Source organism: Rattus rattus, chromosome 13 (assembly GCF_011064425.1).
Source record: "Rattus rattus isolate New Zealand chromosome 13, Rrattus_CSIRO_v1, whole genome shotgun sequence".
Lineage (NCBI taxonomy): Eukaryota > Metazoa > Chordata > Mammalia > Rodentia > Muridae > Rattus > Rattus rattus.
Window position 1 is genome coordinate 41,095,414 of NC_046166.1, and position 15,207 is coordinate 41,110,620.

At 44.6% G+C, this 15,207-nt stretch overlaps 1 protein-coding gene across 1 annotated transcript in view; it reads left to right on the forward strand.

The window, feature by feature from the left end:
- The window catches only part of Irf2 (interferon regulatory factor 2), a 54,726-nt gene that overhangs the window by 24,807 nt on the left and 14,712 nt on the right, over nucleotides 1-15,207 (forward strand). The window contains exon 6 of the mRNA XM_032918753.1: nucleotides 1,448-1,565. Coding sequence (XP_032774644.1) covers nucleotides 1,448-1,565 — 118 coding nt within the window. The remainder of the gene's footprint in view (nucleotides 1-1,447; nucleotides 1,566-15,207) is intronic.

Here is a 15,207-nt window from a genome sequence, read left to right on the forward strand (position 1 = left end):
GCACAGGAGACAGGCTTGGTCACCTGGTCTGATTCCGGAGTCCTCTTAGCATGTCTTCTGCAGATGGGGGTGAGATAGGACTATAGGCCTGCCTAAGGGTGTGCATGAGAAGGTGGGGTTAGCAAAGGCAGGCATTTGCTTAGATGTTTGACCATAAAGGAAGGAAAACTGATAAGGTTCCTCCCCTTATCCCTGAAAGAACAAGCCTTCTATTGGAACTTACAAGATGCTAAGAGAGAAAATACAAGACGCTATCAGAGAAAGGGGTGCAATTTCTGCTCAGTGGGCCTGCCCTGGGGTCTTCTGGGTATTTGACCATTGGTACAGTGGGTAAACCCTACAGTGAGGATTTTCATTTGTTTGTTTTGTTTTCCTTAAGCTGAGCTGAACCTCAAGGTGATGCCCTTCAGACAGAATGATCAAGGGAGTTTGCCAGAGGATCATGAGAATTGTACGGAGTTTGTTCTTATTCCCCAGTGTGACCAGTTGATAAGAATGCCGTATGCCTTAGAATGCCTGACTTTACCACTTTACCCACAATGCTCCCCTGCTCGAAGCCCTCTTTCCACTCTTCTCCTCCAGCTTCTTCTTCCATTTTGGATTCCCCCGGGGTTGTCCCACTATGCAGCTTTTGTCTGGCTTGTTGCTATCTCTGAAACAAATGTAGGAAGTACCCTCATCAAAGTTCTGAGAGTCAAGCGTACTTCAGGACTGGCTTTCCTTGATTGCTTGGTACTCTCAGGGAGTGGAGGGTTCAAGTACACTTGAACGAAAAAGAGATATAAAGTTAAAACAAGGGAAGGAATGACATTGACGTAGTCAGTGTCACTGTGCAGCCCCTTGGGCTGGGTGGGAGTTTCAGGCACAGGAAGAGCCCTAATCTGAAGCTATGGAGGTGGGAATACCTATCTGGTGATAGGCCAGTGAGGGGAGACTTCAGCTAAGGATGGCTCATGTTATGATTGCACCACCAGTGCAGTGGGCTCAAGTGACCATACCCCATCACAAAGTGTGCCTGAGTGCTCCCTTCCACCTTCCTCTGAGCTCCCGTCACTGGCTCATGCAGAGGCCAGCCTTCTCCGCAGGAATCCAGGAGCAGGTCCTCTTGAGTGCTCCCTCAGAGGAGAAGGCTCCCATGCAGGGACTCATGTCACAGAGCTGCAAGCCCCATCCAACCACAGAACAGTCTTCTGTGTATGTGCAGCTGCAGGTATTTCCTGAGGGCAAGCCAGATGTGCTGAGAACATTTCCTTGAAGGAAAAATGAAAGAAACCAAATAGCTAGCTTCTTTAATGTCAGGCTGATTTAAAGAGACAGGGGATGCATTTGGGACATGACGTGAATGAATAACCCCAGGATTCAACCAATTAGATAGGGGGAGAGTTGAAGCTAAGAAAGGGGAGAGGAAGGAAGTGTTCTCAATGCCTTTTTCTTTTCTTCTTCCTAGCAAGAACCAGTTGAGTCATCTTTGGGGCTTAGTAATGGAGTAAGTGGCTTTTCTCCTGAGTATGCGGTCCTGACTTCAGCTATAAAAAATGAAGTGGATAGTACGGTGAACATCATAGGTAAACTGTTTTGACATCTTCTTTTTTATACTCACGAGCAGCCTCCGAGGTCTAAACTTTGTAAAAACAGTAATCTCAAAATAACACAGCCAGTAAGAGGAGGTCTTGGAACGTGTCCAAATTCCAGCTCTGGCCCCTAGGTCTCAGGATTTCAATAATGAGATGAAGGCTTGTAGAGGAGACAGAGAGATGGCTAGGCATTCGAGCTTCCTCTCCGGTGGATAGTGGTTAGCAGTTCTTAATCAATCACTGTCAGCCAAAATGTCATTTGTTTAACTTGGGAACCAAGGAGAGGAAAGGCCATCCCTGTGGGTCCCCTCAGCACTGGCCTTGTGTACATCTGCCCAGAGGTAGCACTCATTTTACAGGCCAAGAAAGTGAGGCACAGAACCCTTCTGTCAGAGGACTGACTGGCTCAATAGATTTGCAGAGACTTTCCCACCATCAAACGCAGTTCTGGGCATGAAGTAAATAGGGAACATGCTGGGCCCTATTCCTAGTTTTGTGGGGATCCAGTAACAGGCAAAGCCACAGATAAGCATAGCACCCCATTTGTAGTCTGTGATACAAAGGAAGAAAACAGGTGACTAGGAGTAACCTAGAAACCAGATTTGCATGGTAGGGCAGGTGTCCTCAGAAGAGTGATCTCCCTGTGTAGTGCCTGTGTGAGGAGCAGCAGGTGACATGTGGCGGCAGGCATGATGCTGACAGAAACCCTGTAGAAAGCATCTGAAGGACCAGAAAGCAGCCAGTGGTGCATAGTGTCGGAAGTGTGGTGACTGCTCATGAGGTCCCCTCAGAGGCAGAGGTTCTCTGATGTCTGTTCCTGGTTGTCAGCTTGACCACATCTGGAATTAATTAAAACCCAAGCAGCTGGGCACACCTGTGAGGGATTTCTTTTCCTTAATTAAATCATTTAAAGAGAGAGGACCCACTTTTAATCCAGATTGCGTGAGATGGGACAGTGTACCTTTAAACTGGGCCACGCCTTCTGCTGACAGCTTATGTATAGGCCACAGAAGGAGGAAGATTTTTAGTTTTGCTTGCTTGCCCTCCACCTCATTTGGCAATTCCATTCCTTCACTGGCATTAGAGCCTACTTCTTCAGGATTCTGGCATATCTGAAGACCAGCAGAGACATCCAGGCTTATGGGCTGAACAGCTACAGAATTGTTGGACTTTTCATTGGTGGTCAGACATTGTCAAAGTAGCTGGACCACAGCCTATAAGCCACTCTAAAATCCTCATTATATGTGTGTATATACATATATATGTCTGCATATGTATATGTACATATATTCTATTGATACATATCTTTATAGAGAATATATATATAGATAGATATTCTATTGGTTCCGTTCCTCTAGAGAGCCCTGACTAATAAAGATTTTGGTACTAGAACTGGTTCTAGAACAACAGAAGTATAATATGCATTTTAAAAATATGTGGAATAGGCTTTCCAATATGCCCAAACCTACAGTATTGAAGCCTCTCCTAGAAGTTGAAAGAATATTAAAAGCACATTGTGTGAACTGTTTTGTAAACTGAAAGAGATGAGTGCATTTTGTTATCCTGATTCACCAATTTGAGAGGCAACAGATTTGGTGACCCCGTATAGAAGACATTTGACAATTTATGGGAAAATAAGGAGCATGCTGATCGTTGAGTATCCTAGTCATTGTAGATAATTTAACAATGAAATATAATGAGCACCGAGATAAAATTGATCAACTTCTAGTGTCTCGGGATAGTGTGAAGAACAACAATGATCTCTGTGATAAAACTGACCTCCAAATGCACAGAAACAGCCTACAGGTTGCTAAGTGTGCCCTGGGAGAGAATCTTCTCTCTGGCAGCCAGGCAACACAGGTTGAAGGAAACCAAACCATAGCCCTCATTGTAAGGCTGACTGAATAACAGTGAAAATTCAAGTCGCAGCTTCGGAGGATGTTGGCAGTTAGAGGAAGGGCGTTCATTGGTAAAGAATGGGATCCTGTCACCTGGGATGGAGATGTGTGGGAGGACCCTACTGAAGTCGAGAACTTTGAACCCTCAGGTTCTCGAGGGCTTATCTTACCTGAGGTCTTAGTGTCTCTACCCTCAGCAGATACACTCATACCACCCCTCTGAAAGATTTCCCTTTTCACCTTTGACCGAGGAAATTAATCCTTCATTGTCTGTTAAACCAGCAGTAACTTTCTCTGAAAGAGATGCCAGCCAGGACAACACTGGTGTCCCTCAGGGACCAATTCTTGCCACTAGACCTGTAATCAGATTTAAGGTTAAGTGGGTTCCTAGAAGGAAGCTAGAACATGTGGACCACAAGGAAGTGCACCCCATACACTACCAAAGAGTTTAACAAACTTACTAATTCATTTATGCAGAACTCTCGGAAGTATGTGTGGGGTTTTGAGGATGTGGGATAATGTGGAAGGAACATAAAACCTAGTTTATTGACATGGTCCTTCTGAATGGAGGCTTTAGGTTTAATATGGAAGTTTGCTCAGCTAAAAGGGTATGAAAATTTTTGTTTGAATGGTTGGTAAAGCATTTGTCAAAAGATGGCCTACTGAAAAGAAGTTGGTGATGTCTGATATCCTTTGGCTTGATGTTGATGAAAGGCTTTTAAGAGATTGCAATGCTAAAGTTATGCATAGAGATATGCAATTCTTCACATGGGAAGGACCAGAAGATGTGCCCTTCACTAATCTTATGTAAGACAGTTAAATTGGTGAGAGGGCCCTGGCACATTTGAAGATTTTTTTTTTCCTTTTTCCTTGTGTCAGACCTTAGTGTTGGAGACACTACTGCTCGATTGGATGAATTAAATGCAGTAGGTTTAATTGGGGCCCAAGAGGGCCAGGTGGCAGCATTGAATTGCCAGAGGTGAGGTGATCACAGTTATCATAATGGCCAATATAAGGCAAAGCAATGTTCATAATGGCCTGGCTGGTAATGGTAAAGTAAATTTTATAATGGCTTGACTTTATGAACTTTAGGTACTGGCTAATCAACACGGTGTTTCCAGACATGAGCTAGATAAAAAAATAACCCACTGGATTTGTAGTTACTTTGTGTAAGTGGAAAAATTCTCAAACAAATGAAGGAAAGGTTACCTTGGATCATGGTAAAAGGCAATCTCAGCTTATATCAGACTTGAACCAGTTTGCGGACCCAGAACCCTTTGAATGAAGGAATGGCCAGGTGCCCCCTGAGGAAGGACCTTAATAAAATGAGTAAGAGTGTTCCTGTTAGCCTACAGTCCTTACCCCAGAGGGACATATGACCTTTACCAGGGTGACTGTATACTGGGGGAAAGGAAACAATCAGAATTTCCGGGTCTATTGGATACAAATTCTGAATTGACATGGATTCTGGGAGATCCCAAGAAACATTGTGGCCCTCAAGTTAAAGAAGGGGTTTATGGAAGTCAGGTGATTAATGGAGTTTGGGCTGAAATACAGCTAACAGTAGACCCTGTAGTTCTTTCCCCAGATTCAGAATGTGTCATTGGGATAGATACATTTAGACATTTGGTATAATCCTCCACTGGTTCCCTGACCTGTGGAGTGAGGGATATTATGATTGGAAAGGCTAAATGGAAGCCATTGGAGTTGTCTCCACCAGGGAAAATAACAAATCAAAGACAATTTCACGTTCCAGGAAGAATTGAAGAAATGAGTGCCACCCTCAAGGACTTGAAATGTGCAGGGATGGTGGTTCCCACCACATCCCCCTTTAACTCTCCTATAGGCCAGTGCCAGAAAACACATGGACCATGGAGACTGACTATTAAAAGCATAATCATGTGGTGACTCCCAGTTCGCAGAATCTGTACTAGATGTGATGTCCTTACTTGAGCAGATTACTTGAACATGTACATCTGCTTGTACATGGTATGCAGCTGCTGATCCAGCAAATGCCTTTTGCTTGGTACCTGCTCATAGGGACCATCAGAAGCAGTTGGCCTTCAGTTGGCAAGGCCAGCAATATACCTTTACAGCTTTACTCAAGGACATATGCACTCTCCATCCTGTGTTATAACTTTGTTCAAAGAGATCTAGATCATGTCTCTTCCAAAAAATATCACGTTGATGAACTATATTGATGATGTTATGCTGATTGGACCAAATGAGCAAGTGGTAGCAACCATTTTGGACTCTGTTGAAACACATTCTCGTCAAAGGATAAGAAGTAAATCCAACGAAAAATTCTGGCAGTCCAGTGGTGTGTGTCATGTAAAGGTATTTCTTCCGAGGTGAAGAATAAGTCATTGCACTTGGCCCTTGCTACCAACAAGAAAGAAGTACTGAATGTTTTAGTGGGCCTGTGTGGATTCTGATGACAGCCTGTTCCTCATGTGGATGTGTTGTCCCAGCCTGTATTCCAGGTGATTTGGAAAGCTGCTAACTTTGAATGAAGCCTGCAACAGAAGGGTGCTCTTCAGCAGGCCCAGACTGTGGTGCAGGCTGCTCTACCCTTGGACCATGTGATCCAGCAGAATTAATGGCACTTGGGGTGTCGGTGCCATTTGGAACCTTTGTCAGACCCCTAGAGGTGAATGACAGAAGAGACCTGTGGGATTTTGGACCATCATCTGCAGACAGCTGTTCTCTCTCTGAGAAACAGTTCTTCACTTGCTCTTGGGCCTTGGTGGAAACTTTGACAATCGGCCACAAAGTTACCATGCAGGCTGAGCTTCTCATCATGAGCTGGGTGACCTCTGACCCATCAAGTCCTAATAGGATGTGTACAGCAGAAATCCATTATCAAGTAGAAGTGGTCCCGAGGTCGGCAGTCCTGAAGGTGCAAAAAAATTTTTTCCAATAAGAAATTACTCAACACCTGTGGTTTCTACTCCAGTTACAGTGCCATCTGTTCCCAAGCTACACTACAGCCTCATGGGGTATGCTCTATGGTCACTTGAATGAAGAAGAAAAGACTAGGGCCTGATTCTAATGCTATGTAGACATTGCCCAGAAATGGACAGCTGCAACCCCTTTTCTGAGAAAGGTCTGGATGATGTCAGTGAAGGGACATCTTCACAGTGGGCAGAACTTCAGGCACTATGCACTGTCATACAGCTTGTTTGAAAGGAGAAATGACCAGATGTGAATTGTCACTGATTCATGGGCTGTACCCAATGCATTTGCTGGATGGTCAGGGACGTGGAAAAAGCACAGTTGCAAACTTTGTGACAAAGATATCTGGGGAGGGATGTGAAGATATTTGTGCCACATATAAATGATCTTCGAAAGGTGACGTTGGCAGAGGAATATTTCAGTAATCAAGTACACAGGACAGTCAGTCTCTTTCCTCAGCCATCCCTGTCATTGCCCAACAGGCCCATGAACAAAGTGGCCCTGGTGGCAGAGTGAAGTTTCTGCATGGCCTTGACAAGGACTTGTACTCACAAAGTTCGACCTGATTACAACTGCTGCTGAGTGCCAGGTCTACCAACATCAGAAACCAACACAGAGTCTCAGATATTGCACCATCCTCTGGGGAGACCAGTTAGTGACCTGGTGGCAAGGTTGACTACATAGGACCACTTCCTCTGTGGAAAAGACAATGCTTTGTCCTTCCTAGAGTAGCTACTTATTATGGTTATGGGTTTGCTTTTTCTTCATGTAATGCTTCTGTCAAAACTACCATCCATGGGTTTACAGAATACCTTACTTATCCACCATCACGGTATTCCACACAGTATTGCTGCTGATCAAAAGAATAGCCAGAGAATGTGATAGCGGTACCACAATCATAGTCCACTGGTCTTAGCCTGTTTCCTACCATTCTGAAGCAGTTGGCCTGGTAGAAAGATGGAATGGCCTTTTTGAAAACACAGTTATAGCACTAATTAGGTGGCAGAAGCCTGAAGGCCTGGGCAGGGTTCCCCAGAGGTGATATATGCTTTGAATTAATGTCTAAGATATAGTACAATTTTCCCATAGCCAGGACTCAGGAATCAGGAGATGGAAAAGGTAGTTCCACTCATTATCACCCCTAGTGACCTGTAAGGAAAATTTTTATTTTTGTTCCCATGGCCTTAAGTTCTGCTGGCCTAGAAATTTGGGTTGCAGATGGGAGAGCGCTCCTGCCAGGAGCCACAACAAACATTCCACTGAGCTGGACACTCAGACTCCCTTCTGCCTACTGAGGGCTTCTGATGCCCTTAAGCCAAGGGTAAGAAAGGAGTAACATTGTTAGGAGGGGTGATTGATCCAGATTACCATGGGAAAATTGGATTGCTTCTCCTCAATGGAGGTAAGAAGGATCATATCTGGAGTGCAGAAGATCCTTTAGGGCATCTCTTGGTGCTACCCTATCCTATTATTAAAGTCAATAGGAAACTACAACAACTTAATCCAGGCAGGATGACAAAGGACACAGACTCTTCAGGAATGAGAGTATGGGTCATTCCCCTAGGAAAAGAGCCAAAACCTCATGTGGCTCTTGCCAAGGGTGGAGGAAATACAGACTGGGTAGTAGAGAAAGATAGTTATAAATACCAGCTAAGGTCACATGACCAGTTGCAGAAATGAAGATTATAGTTGACATGAGTATTTCTATCGTATTTTGTTAAGAATGCATTTGTGCAGATATTTGAATTTTCTTTCCTTCATTTCTGTATCATGTAATTTAATATCAAGTGAGAGAAGATCAGTGGGCATCATATTTAAGTTTTGAGATACCAAGAGAATGCCCATTAAGGCACGTTGCCATCTATTGCAAAATACGTTAATAAATTTTAGTACATAAGTACTCACTTCCTAGTAATACTTAACACTTTATTTATAAAAAAGTATTATTTACCTTTTGTTTTAGATAATATATAAATTTATGTTTAATCAAAATCATTTTATTATATTTTATTATTAAAATCATTTTTAAATTTAAATATATTCTGATCATATTTATCCCCTTGCCAAGTTTTTTCTGTGTTTGTGGTTATATAAGGGATAATTATACCATAATTATGACCTGGGTAAATATATAACACACTTGAGATTGTATGCATGGTGGTCACATCATGTTAGCTTTAGTAATTATGACCTGGTTATTGTTTTCATTTGGAAATTAAACAGGCACGTCATAAGGCGATATGATTTCATGTCAAGTTGACAAGGGGTGAGCTTTTGGTGGTTATTCTTGGTTTTCAACTTAACTGTATCTGTAATGAACCAAAGCCCAGTGTCTGGGTACACTGGAGGGTGTTTTCCTTAGTTAATAATTTGAGGTGGGAAATCTGTCTTTCGTCTGAACTCTGATGTGGCTTGATAGCCCAGCTCTATTGAGGTGTGGTTCCACCTTCAATCTGGGCTCCATCTTCTGCTGCCAGCCTCTCTAAAGGACACTGAAGGAGGAAGATTCCCTGCTTTTGCCTGCTTGCCCTCACTCTTACTAGCAAGGCCATTCCGTCTCTGGCATTACAGCCTACTTCTTCTTTTTTAATTTATTTATTTTTACACTCCAGATTTTATTCCCCTCATGGTTCACCCCCCAACTGTTCCACATTCCTATACCTCCATCCCCTGTCCCCGTCTTCCCCCACCAGACCCCTAAACTTTCTGGGGCCTCCAGTCCCTTGAGGATTAGGTGCATCTTCTCTGACTGAACTCAGACCCAGGAGTCCTCTGCTGTGTATGTGTTGGGGGCCTCATCTCAGCTGGTGCATGCTGCCTGGTTAGCGATCCAGTATCTGAGAGATCTTGGGGTCCAGGTTAATTGAGACTGCTGATCCTCCTACAGGGTTGCCCTCCTCCTCAGCTTCCTCCAGCTTTTCCCTTATTCAATAGAGGGGTCAGCAGCTTCTGTCCATTTGTTGGGTGCACATCTGCATCTGACTCTTTCATCTGCTGTTGGGTCTTTTAGAGGGCAGTCATGATAGGTCCCTGTTTGTGAGCGCCCCATAGCCTACTTCTTTAGTATTGAAATATACAGTATGGTATATACTGTTCATCAGTTGAGATATTCAGCCTCGTGGGCTAAACAACTACTGGACCCATGGATTTTCTGTTAGTACATAGCTATTGGACTAGCTGAACCACAGCCTGTCAGCCACTGTAAAACACACACACACATACACACACACACACACACACACACACACACACACACATTCTATCAGTTCTATTCTTCTAGAAAACAGTGGCTAATACAAGTAGACAAGAAATGTCTGGGGACTTAGTCGATTATGGTAAGAGAGTTGGATTTGATTTAAACGATTGGGAAGGTGTTTACAGTTGGGATTTGGAAAGTTGCATCAGCAGTAAAGAGCACCAGCTGCTCTTTCAGTGGATCGGAGTTTGGTTTCCAGTACGAATGCTGGGCGCTTACAACTGCCTGTAACTCCAGCACCAGGGAATCTGAGATTCTCTTCTGGCCTCTGTGGGTACCTGCAAACAAGTATGCATGCATGTAGACAGACAGACAGACAGGCAGGCAGGCAGGCAGGCAGGCAGGCACTTGCATGTGTGTGCGCGCACACACACACAAATAAATAAACAAAAATAAATTTTTTGTTTTTTACACTGAAGCATCAAATGGGCAATAAAATGTCCCAAAGTAAGCACTATGCCTTCAGGGTTTCAGGCAAGTGGGCGGGTAGTGAATTACAGACCAGTCCTCTCCTGAGAAGCCATGATGAACAGAGTCTGGGTACACCTTGTAAAGCCAGAGGCCTGGCAGTGAGCTTGCCTTGAATCTGCACACAGAAGTCAGAGTTGAGTCTGCATGGCCAAGGGATACCTATTGGTCCATAAAACTTTGCTTCAGTCTGGCCTTCTGATGTTACTAAGAATTTGAAAGCATCAACAAAGATAAACCGAACCTCTTGAACAGGGAGTTTTCTGTCCAATTCTTAGCTGCACACTGATTGTCAGGAGGCCACAGCCAGAAACTGGATCTGTCATCCCCTAGGTTTTGAAGATTCACCCCTCTTTTAGAGGTATCCCCTCTTTCCTGTCTCCTACCCCCATAGAAGTAACATCCTTTTTGTCCCTTTTTCTATGGGGGACCAGTTAGCTTTCTTAGTGGGCAGGCCTGGAAAATTTACATATGCCTCTTGGAGCCCTTAAAAAAAATTTCCCCCCAAACTCCAGGCTCAATTTCTTAAGACTTAGCTCATTCTGAGTGCATTGGAAGGTTCTGGAATTTCCCTTCATTTATTAGGTGAAATAAACCCCAAACGATCTGCCAAACCAAAGCTAGGGTTGTACCCTGGCTTCCCATGACTGTTTGGAACACTACTTACCTGCTTGTTAACTGAGAAGTGATACTTACGGATTTCCAAAGGGTGCAGCATGATACTGTGACTGATGTGCACGCCGTAGGGACAATGGCTTCCTCATGCTAATGAAAGCATCTGCTACCTCATGGGCATTTTCTTTGGGGACATTAGGAGTTTTGGGGGCTTTTTTGTCTTGTTTTGTTTAAAACATAAATTAACCCCTCCAGCCGTTTGGAAGGAGGCACACAATACAGTGTCACCATGGCTGGCAGCACGCAGTGCTAAAGACCTGGAAAAGTCACTCCTCAATGGTAAACCTGCTCTGCACCTTGAGCTTCCCTTTCCCTCTCTCCCCAGCCAGCCTCCATGCTCACCATCCTTCTCTCTGTTTCCAGTGAGGCTGACTTTATTTGGACTCATGCTGAGGCCCAGCAGTACTGTTTCTCTCTGCCTGCCTTAGTTCACTAAGCAACCGGTCTTCAGCTCCACCTTCCTTTTCTTTTCCTTCCTTCCTTCCTTCCTTCCTTCCTTTTCTTTTCCTTCCTTCCTTTCTTTCTTTCCTTTCTTTCTTTTCTTTTCCTTCCTTCCTTCCTTCCTTCCTTCTTCCCTCCCCCCTCCATCCCTCCCTTCCTTCCTTCTTTTCTTTCTCCTATTTCTTTTTTTCTTTTTCATGTCATTTTGGTGGAGTCCTCAGCGTGTAGGATTTCTGACCGTTCTTTGCCCTTTGGCATGGCTGGTGGTGCCTGGAGCTGGTGTAAAATTGAGTCGGTACTCTCTTCTGGGGTCAAGGTAGTGGGCAGGGTTCCTGAGACCATCACCTGCTGGATTAACACTTCTCTTCTGCTCTCAGTAGGGACCAGGAAGTTAATAGTTAATAGACTTAATAGTACATTAGCAAAGAATACCTGCAAAATTAGCCTGAAGACATCTCTCTGTTTCGCTGGTTGGCCTTACAAAGTGAGTCACTGACATGAAAGGGAACCGTCATGTAGTTCAATGGATGGCCAATCAGTGCTGGTGTTCATCACGTTATTCTTTCAGACTTTAAACATCAAACAGACTTTATCACTTTGCCTATTGTGTCCCACACATTCCTTATTGGCCACTTTGGTCTTTGAGGCTTGTGGATAGAATGAGGAAACTGAGATCTGGATCCATGGCTACTGTGGCTTCTGACGAACTCTGTCTCTTGACCTTGAAATTCTCTTTATTTATAAATGACACCATTTCTCACGTCCCAATGGCTTGTTTCTAAAGCTGGGTTGCATTTCAGTTTTATATCTGAGCCCCAACACAAAAGCTACAAGGTGCTGGCACCCTATGCTGATGAATGTATGAGAACTGGAAGCTGGAATGGGTTACTTCATTTTATAGCCTTTCATATCCTGTCTGCAGGCTCCTTAGCCAGGAGCTGGACTGACAATCACAGCGTCCAGTGGAGATTAGCCACTGGTATACTTTCCTTCTGGTCAGAGTTGGCTATTTTCCTCAGTGAAAACTGTGGGGCATGTTTCCCTGACAAATGAACTCTTGGTTAGTGTCTACAAACATGCATGCATCCATGCATACACTCATGCACTCAGATGGTCCCGAGTATCCATGTTGGACAGCTCACAACTTCCTGTGAACACACACATACACACACACACACACACACACACACAGGCTCACAGGCAGTCCAAACAGTGCGATGTCTCCTTGCTGAACTGTGTCTTCCAAAGTTCCTTTACTCGGAATGTTTAAGTCACAGGGTTAGCAGCCAAAAAAGTGTCCCCATTTCTCTCTAAGGGAAGAGAGACTTTCTTTCCCTAAGTTCTGGATTTTGGTTGGGTGTTTGGTGACTTCTGTGTGTAGGACATGTCACATTGTTCTCACAGTGCCCTGCTGCTTGGGGTACCAGAGCTTCTGCTGAGCTGTATGGAACGCATCTGCAGACCAGACTAGGATGCTTGCAGGACCCCTGCTCTGCCCAACTTGTGAGTCAGTGCATTCCAGCCTCAATGTGTTTCTTGATAACAAAGGAACCTTCAATAAGGCAATGGTCACCAGAAACACAGGGCATTATTCAACTCTCTGATGGGCATAAAACACCTACAGTGACTGGACGCAGGACAATTAGGAAATGAGCTATTTTGTCTTAATTTTAGCTACTCAAAACACACCTTGGAGGACTGTCTTTTCTGGCAATTTCTTCTAATTTGATTAGCTTGATCAAGTTTCAATTTGATTAAGCAAAGATCAAGTTTCAGGGGCCTTTTAATTGTTCCTTTATCTTCTATTTCTGAGTTGCTGGGGAGCGAATCCAGGACCTTGTGTATGTTAGATAAGCACTCCAGTACTGAATTATACAACCGTGGATTTAAGTGGTGTTTTGTTGTTGTTGTTGTTGTTTTGTTTTGTTTTGTTTTAAGCTGAGTCTCAAAATTCTGATTGGTTAACTGACAGGAAACAAAGAAAAATAATTATGTTGTATTTGGTAGCTGGGGTACCCAGATCTGGGTCCCACAGGTGGGACAGTCACATCTGTTAATCAGGAGCCATAAATGGTGGAGTTTGGCTGTTGTTTTTCCAGAGTTATGAGATTTTTTTTTTATGTGCTTAAGAAGGCAGCCATTTTCCCATGAGGGTTTCTCTCTTCCCCTTGCTCCCATTTCCTTCCACTTGTTGATCACTATCAGCCACCCTGCCCTCATCCTGCACCCTTTCTCTGCATTCTTCTGTTTCCGACACTGTTTATAGTTGCTTCCCACCTGGGCTCTGCTTCCATTCTCCCCTCATCCTACTCATTCTCAGTCACAGTGACTTTTTGAAATTGCCCTTCATACCATGCTACCATTGCCTCCAACGCAAAACACGCTGGAGTCTCCTTCACGTCTGGCATCGCCTGCCCCTGCCTATCAGGTTGGCCTATCCTGTCCCTGCCTATCATGTTGGCCTATCCTGCCCCTGCCTATCAGGTTGGCCTATCCTGTCCCTGCCTATCAGGTTGGCCTATCCTGTCCCTGCCTATCAGGTTGGCCTATCCTGTCCCTGCCTATCAGGTTGGCCTATCCTGCCCCTGCCTATCATGTTGGCCTATCCTGCCCCTGCCTATCAGGTTGGCCTATCCTGCCCCTGCCTATCAGGTTGGCCTATCCTGCCCCTGCCTATCATGTTGGCCTATCCTGTCCCTGCCTATCAGGTTGGCCTATCCTGTCCAGACTTGCATTGCAGCTTGAATGAGCCTGAATAATCGTACAGCGTGTGGTGAGCTGGCAAGAAGGAGGTTGGTGGGAGACCTTAGGACCAAGCACCACACCTGGTTCTTACTTCCTGCTAGCCTAGCACACTGGGCTCACGGTTTTGCCTCCAGAACATACATTGGCCCCTGAGATGCTGATTGACCCTGCAGAGTTTTACTGGGTGACCTGTGTACTCTGCTTTGTGCAGTAGCACCGGGTGCTGTGCGCTCCCCTGTTGACGAGTCCCCTCTGTAGTAGCTAAACTCCTGCTTCTTCTTACACCTGTATCAACTTGCTGAGGTAGGAGTAGCCTAATGCTACCTACCATAGGCCAGATACTAGCACCGATGCTGGGTAACCCAGACAACTGACCCGTGTTAGGACTCAGCCCTGGCCTTACGTTCCTAACCATGGTATGACTCTTTGCTCTCCCAACCTAGTAGTGGCTGATATTTTACAAAAATGATTGCTGTATTCGATAGAGATGGGGCACTAGATTAATCGTTAATGGAGTTGGATTCTAGACCCATTTTTACAGTTTTTGATTCATACGCCTTAAGATCTGAGTTTCAGTGTGTCTTAGGGTTTCTGTTGTTATGAAGAGACGAGAGATGAATGGCAACTAATTGGGGCTGGCTTACAGTTCAGACATTTAGTCCGTTGTCATCATGGTGGGAAGCATGGTGGCATGTAGGCAGACATGGTGCTGGGGAGGAAGCTGAGAGAGAGTTTGGCATCTGTATTAGTGTGCAGCAGGAGGAGACTGTGAGCCACTAGGCCTGCCGTGAGCTTCTGAACAACCCTCCACCCCCACCCCCATGACACATGTCCTCCAATAACCACACCTACTCCAAGAAGGCCACGCCTCCTAATAGTGACTTATAAGCCTATAGGGGGTCATCTCTATTTAAACCACCGCAGTGTCTGTGTGGATTGGAAGCGGCACATGCTTTATTATCTGCAAAATGGGAAAGTGCTTGCTCCTTAGAGTTGTGAGGAGCAAATAAAGCAGGCAATTGATCACTCTCTGTTCAGAGGGGGTATAAGATGATGCAGTTCCAAAATCAAATTAACACGCATTTGAGTAGGAGAAGTGTTCCCCTGTAGGCTGTGTCAGCAGGGTCTGTATTTGCAGTTTTAATCCTCAAACCATCTAAGAATACATTTCTTCCTATCCTGTGATGTCGACCGT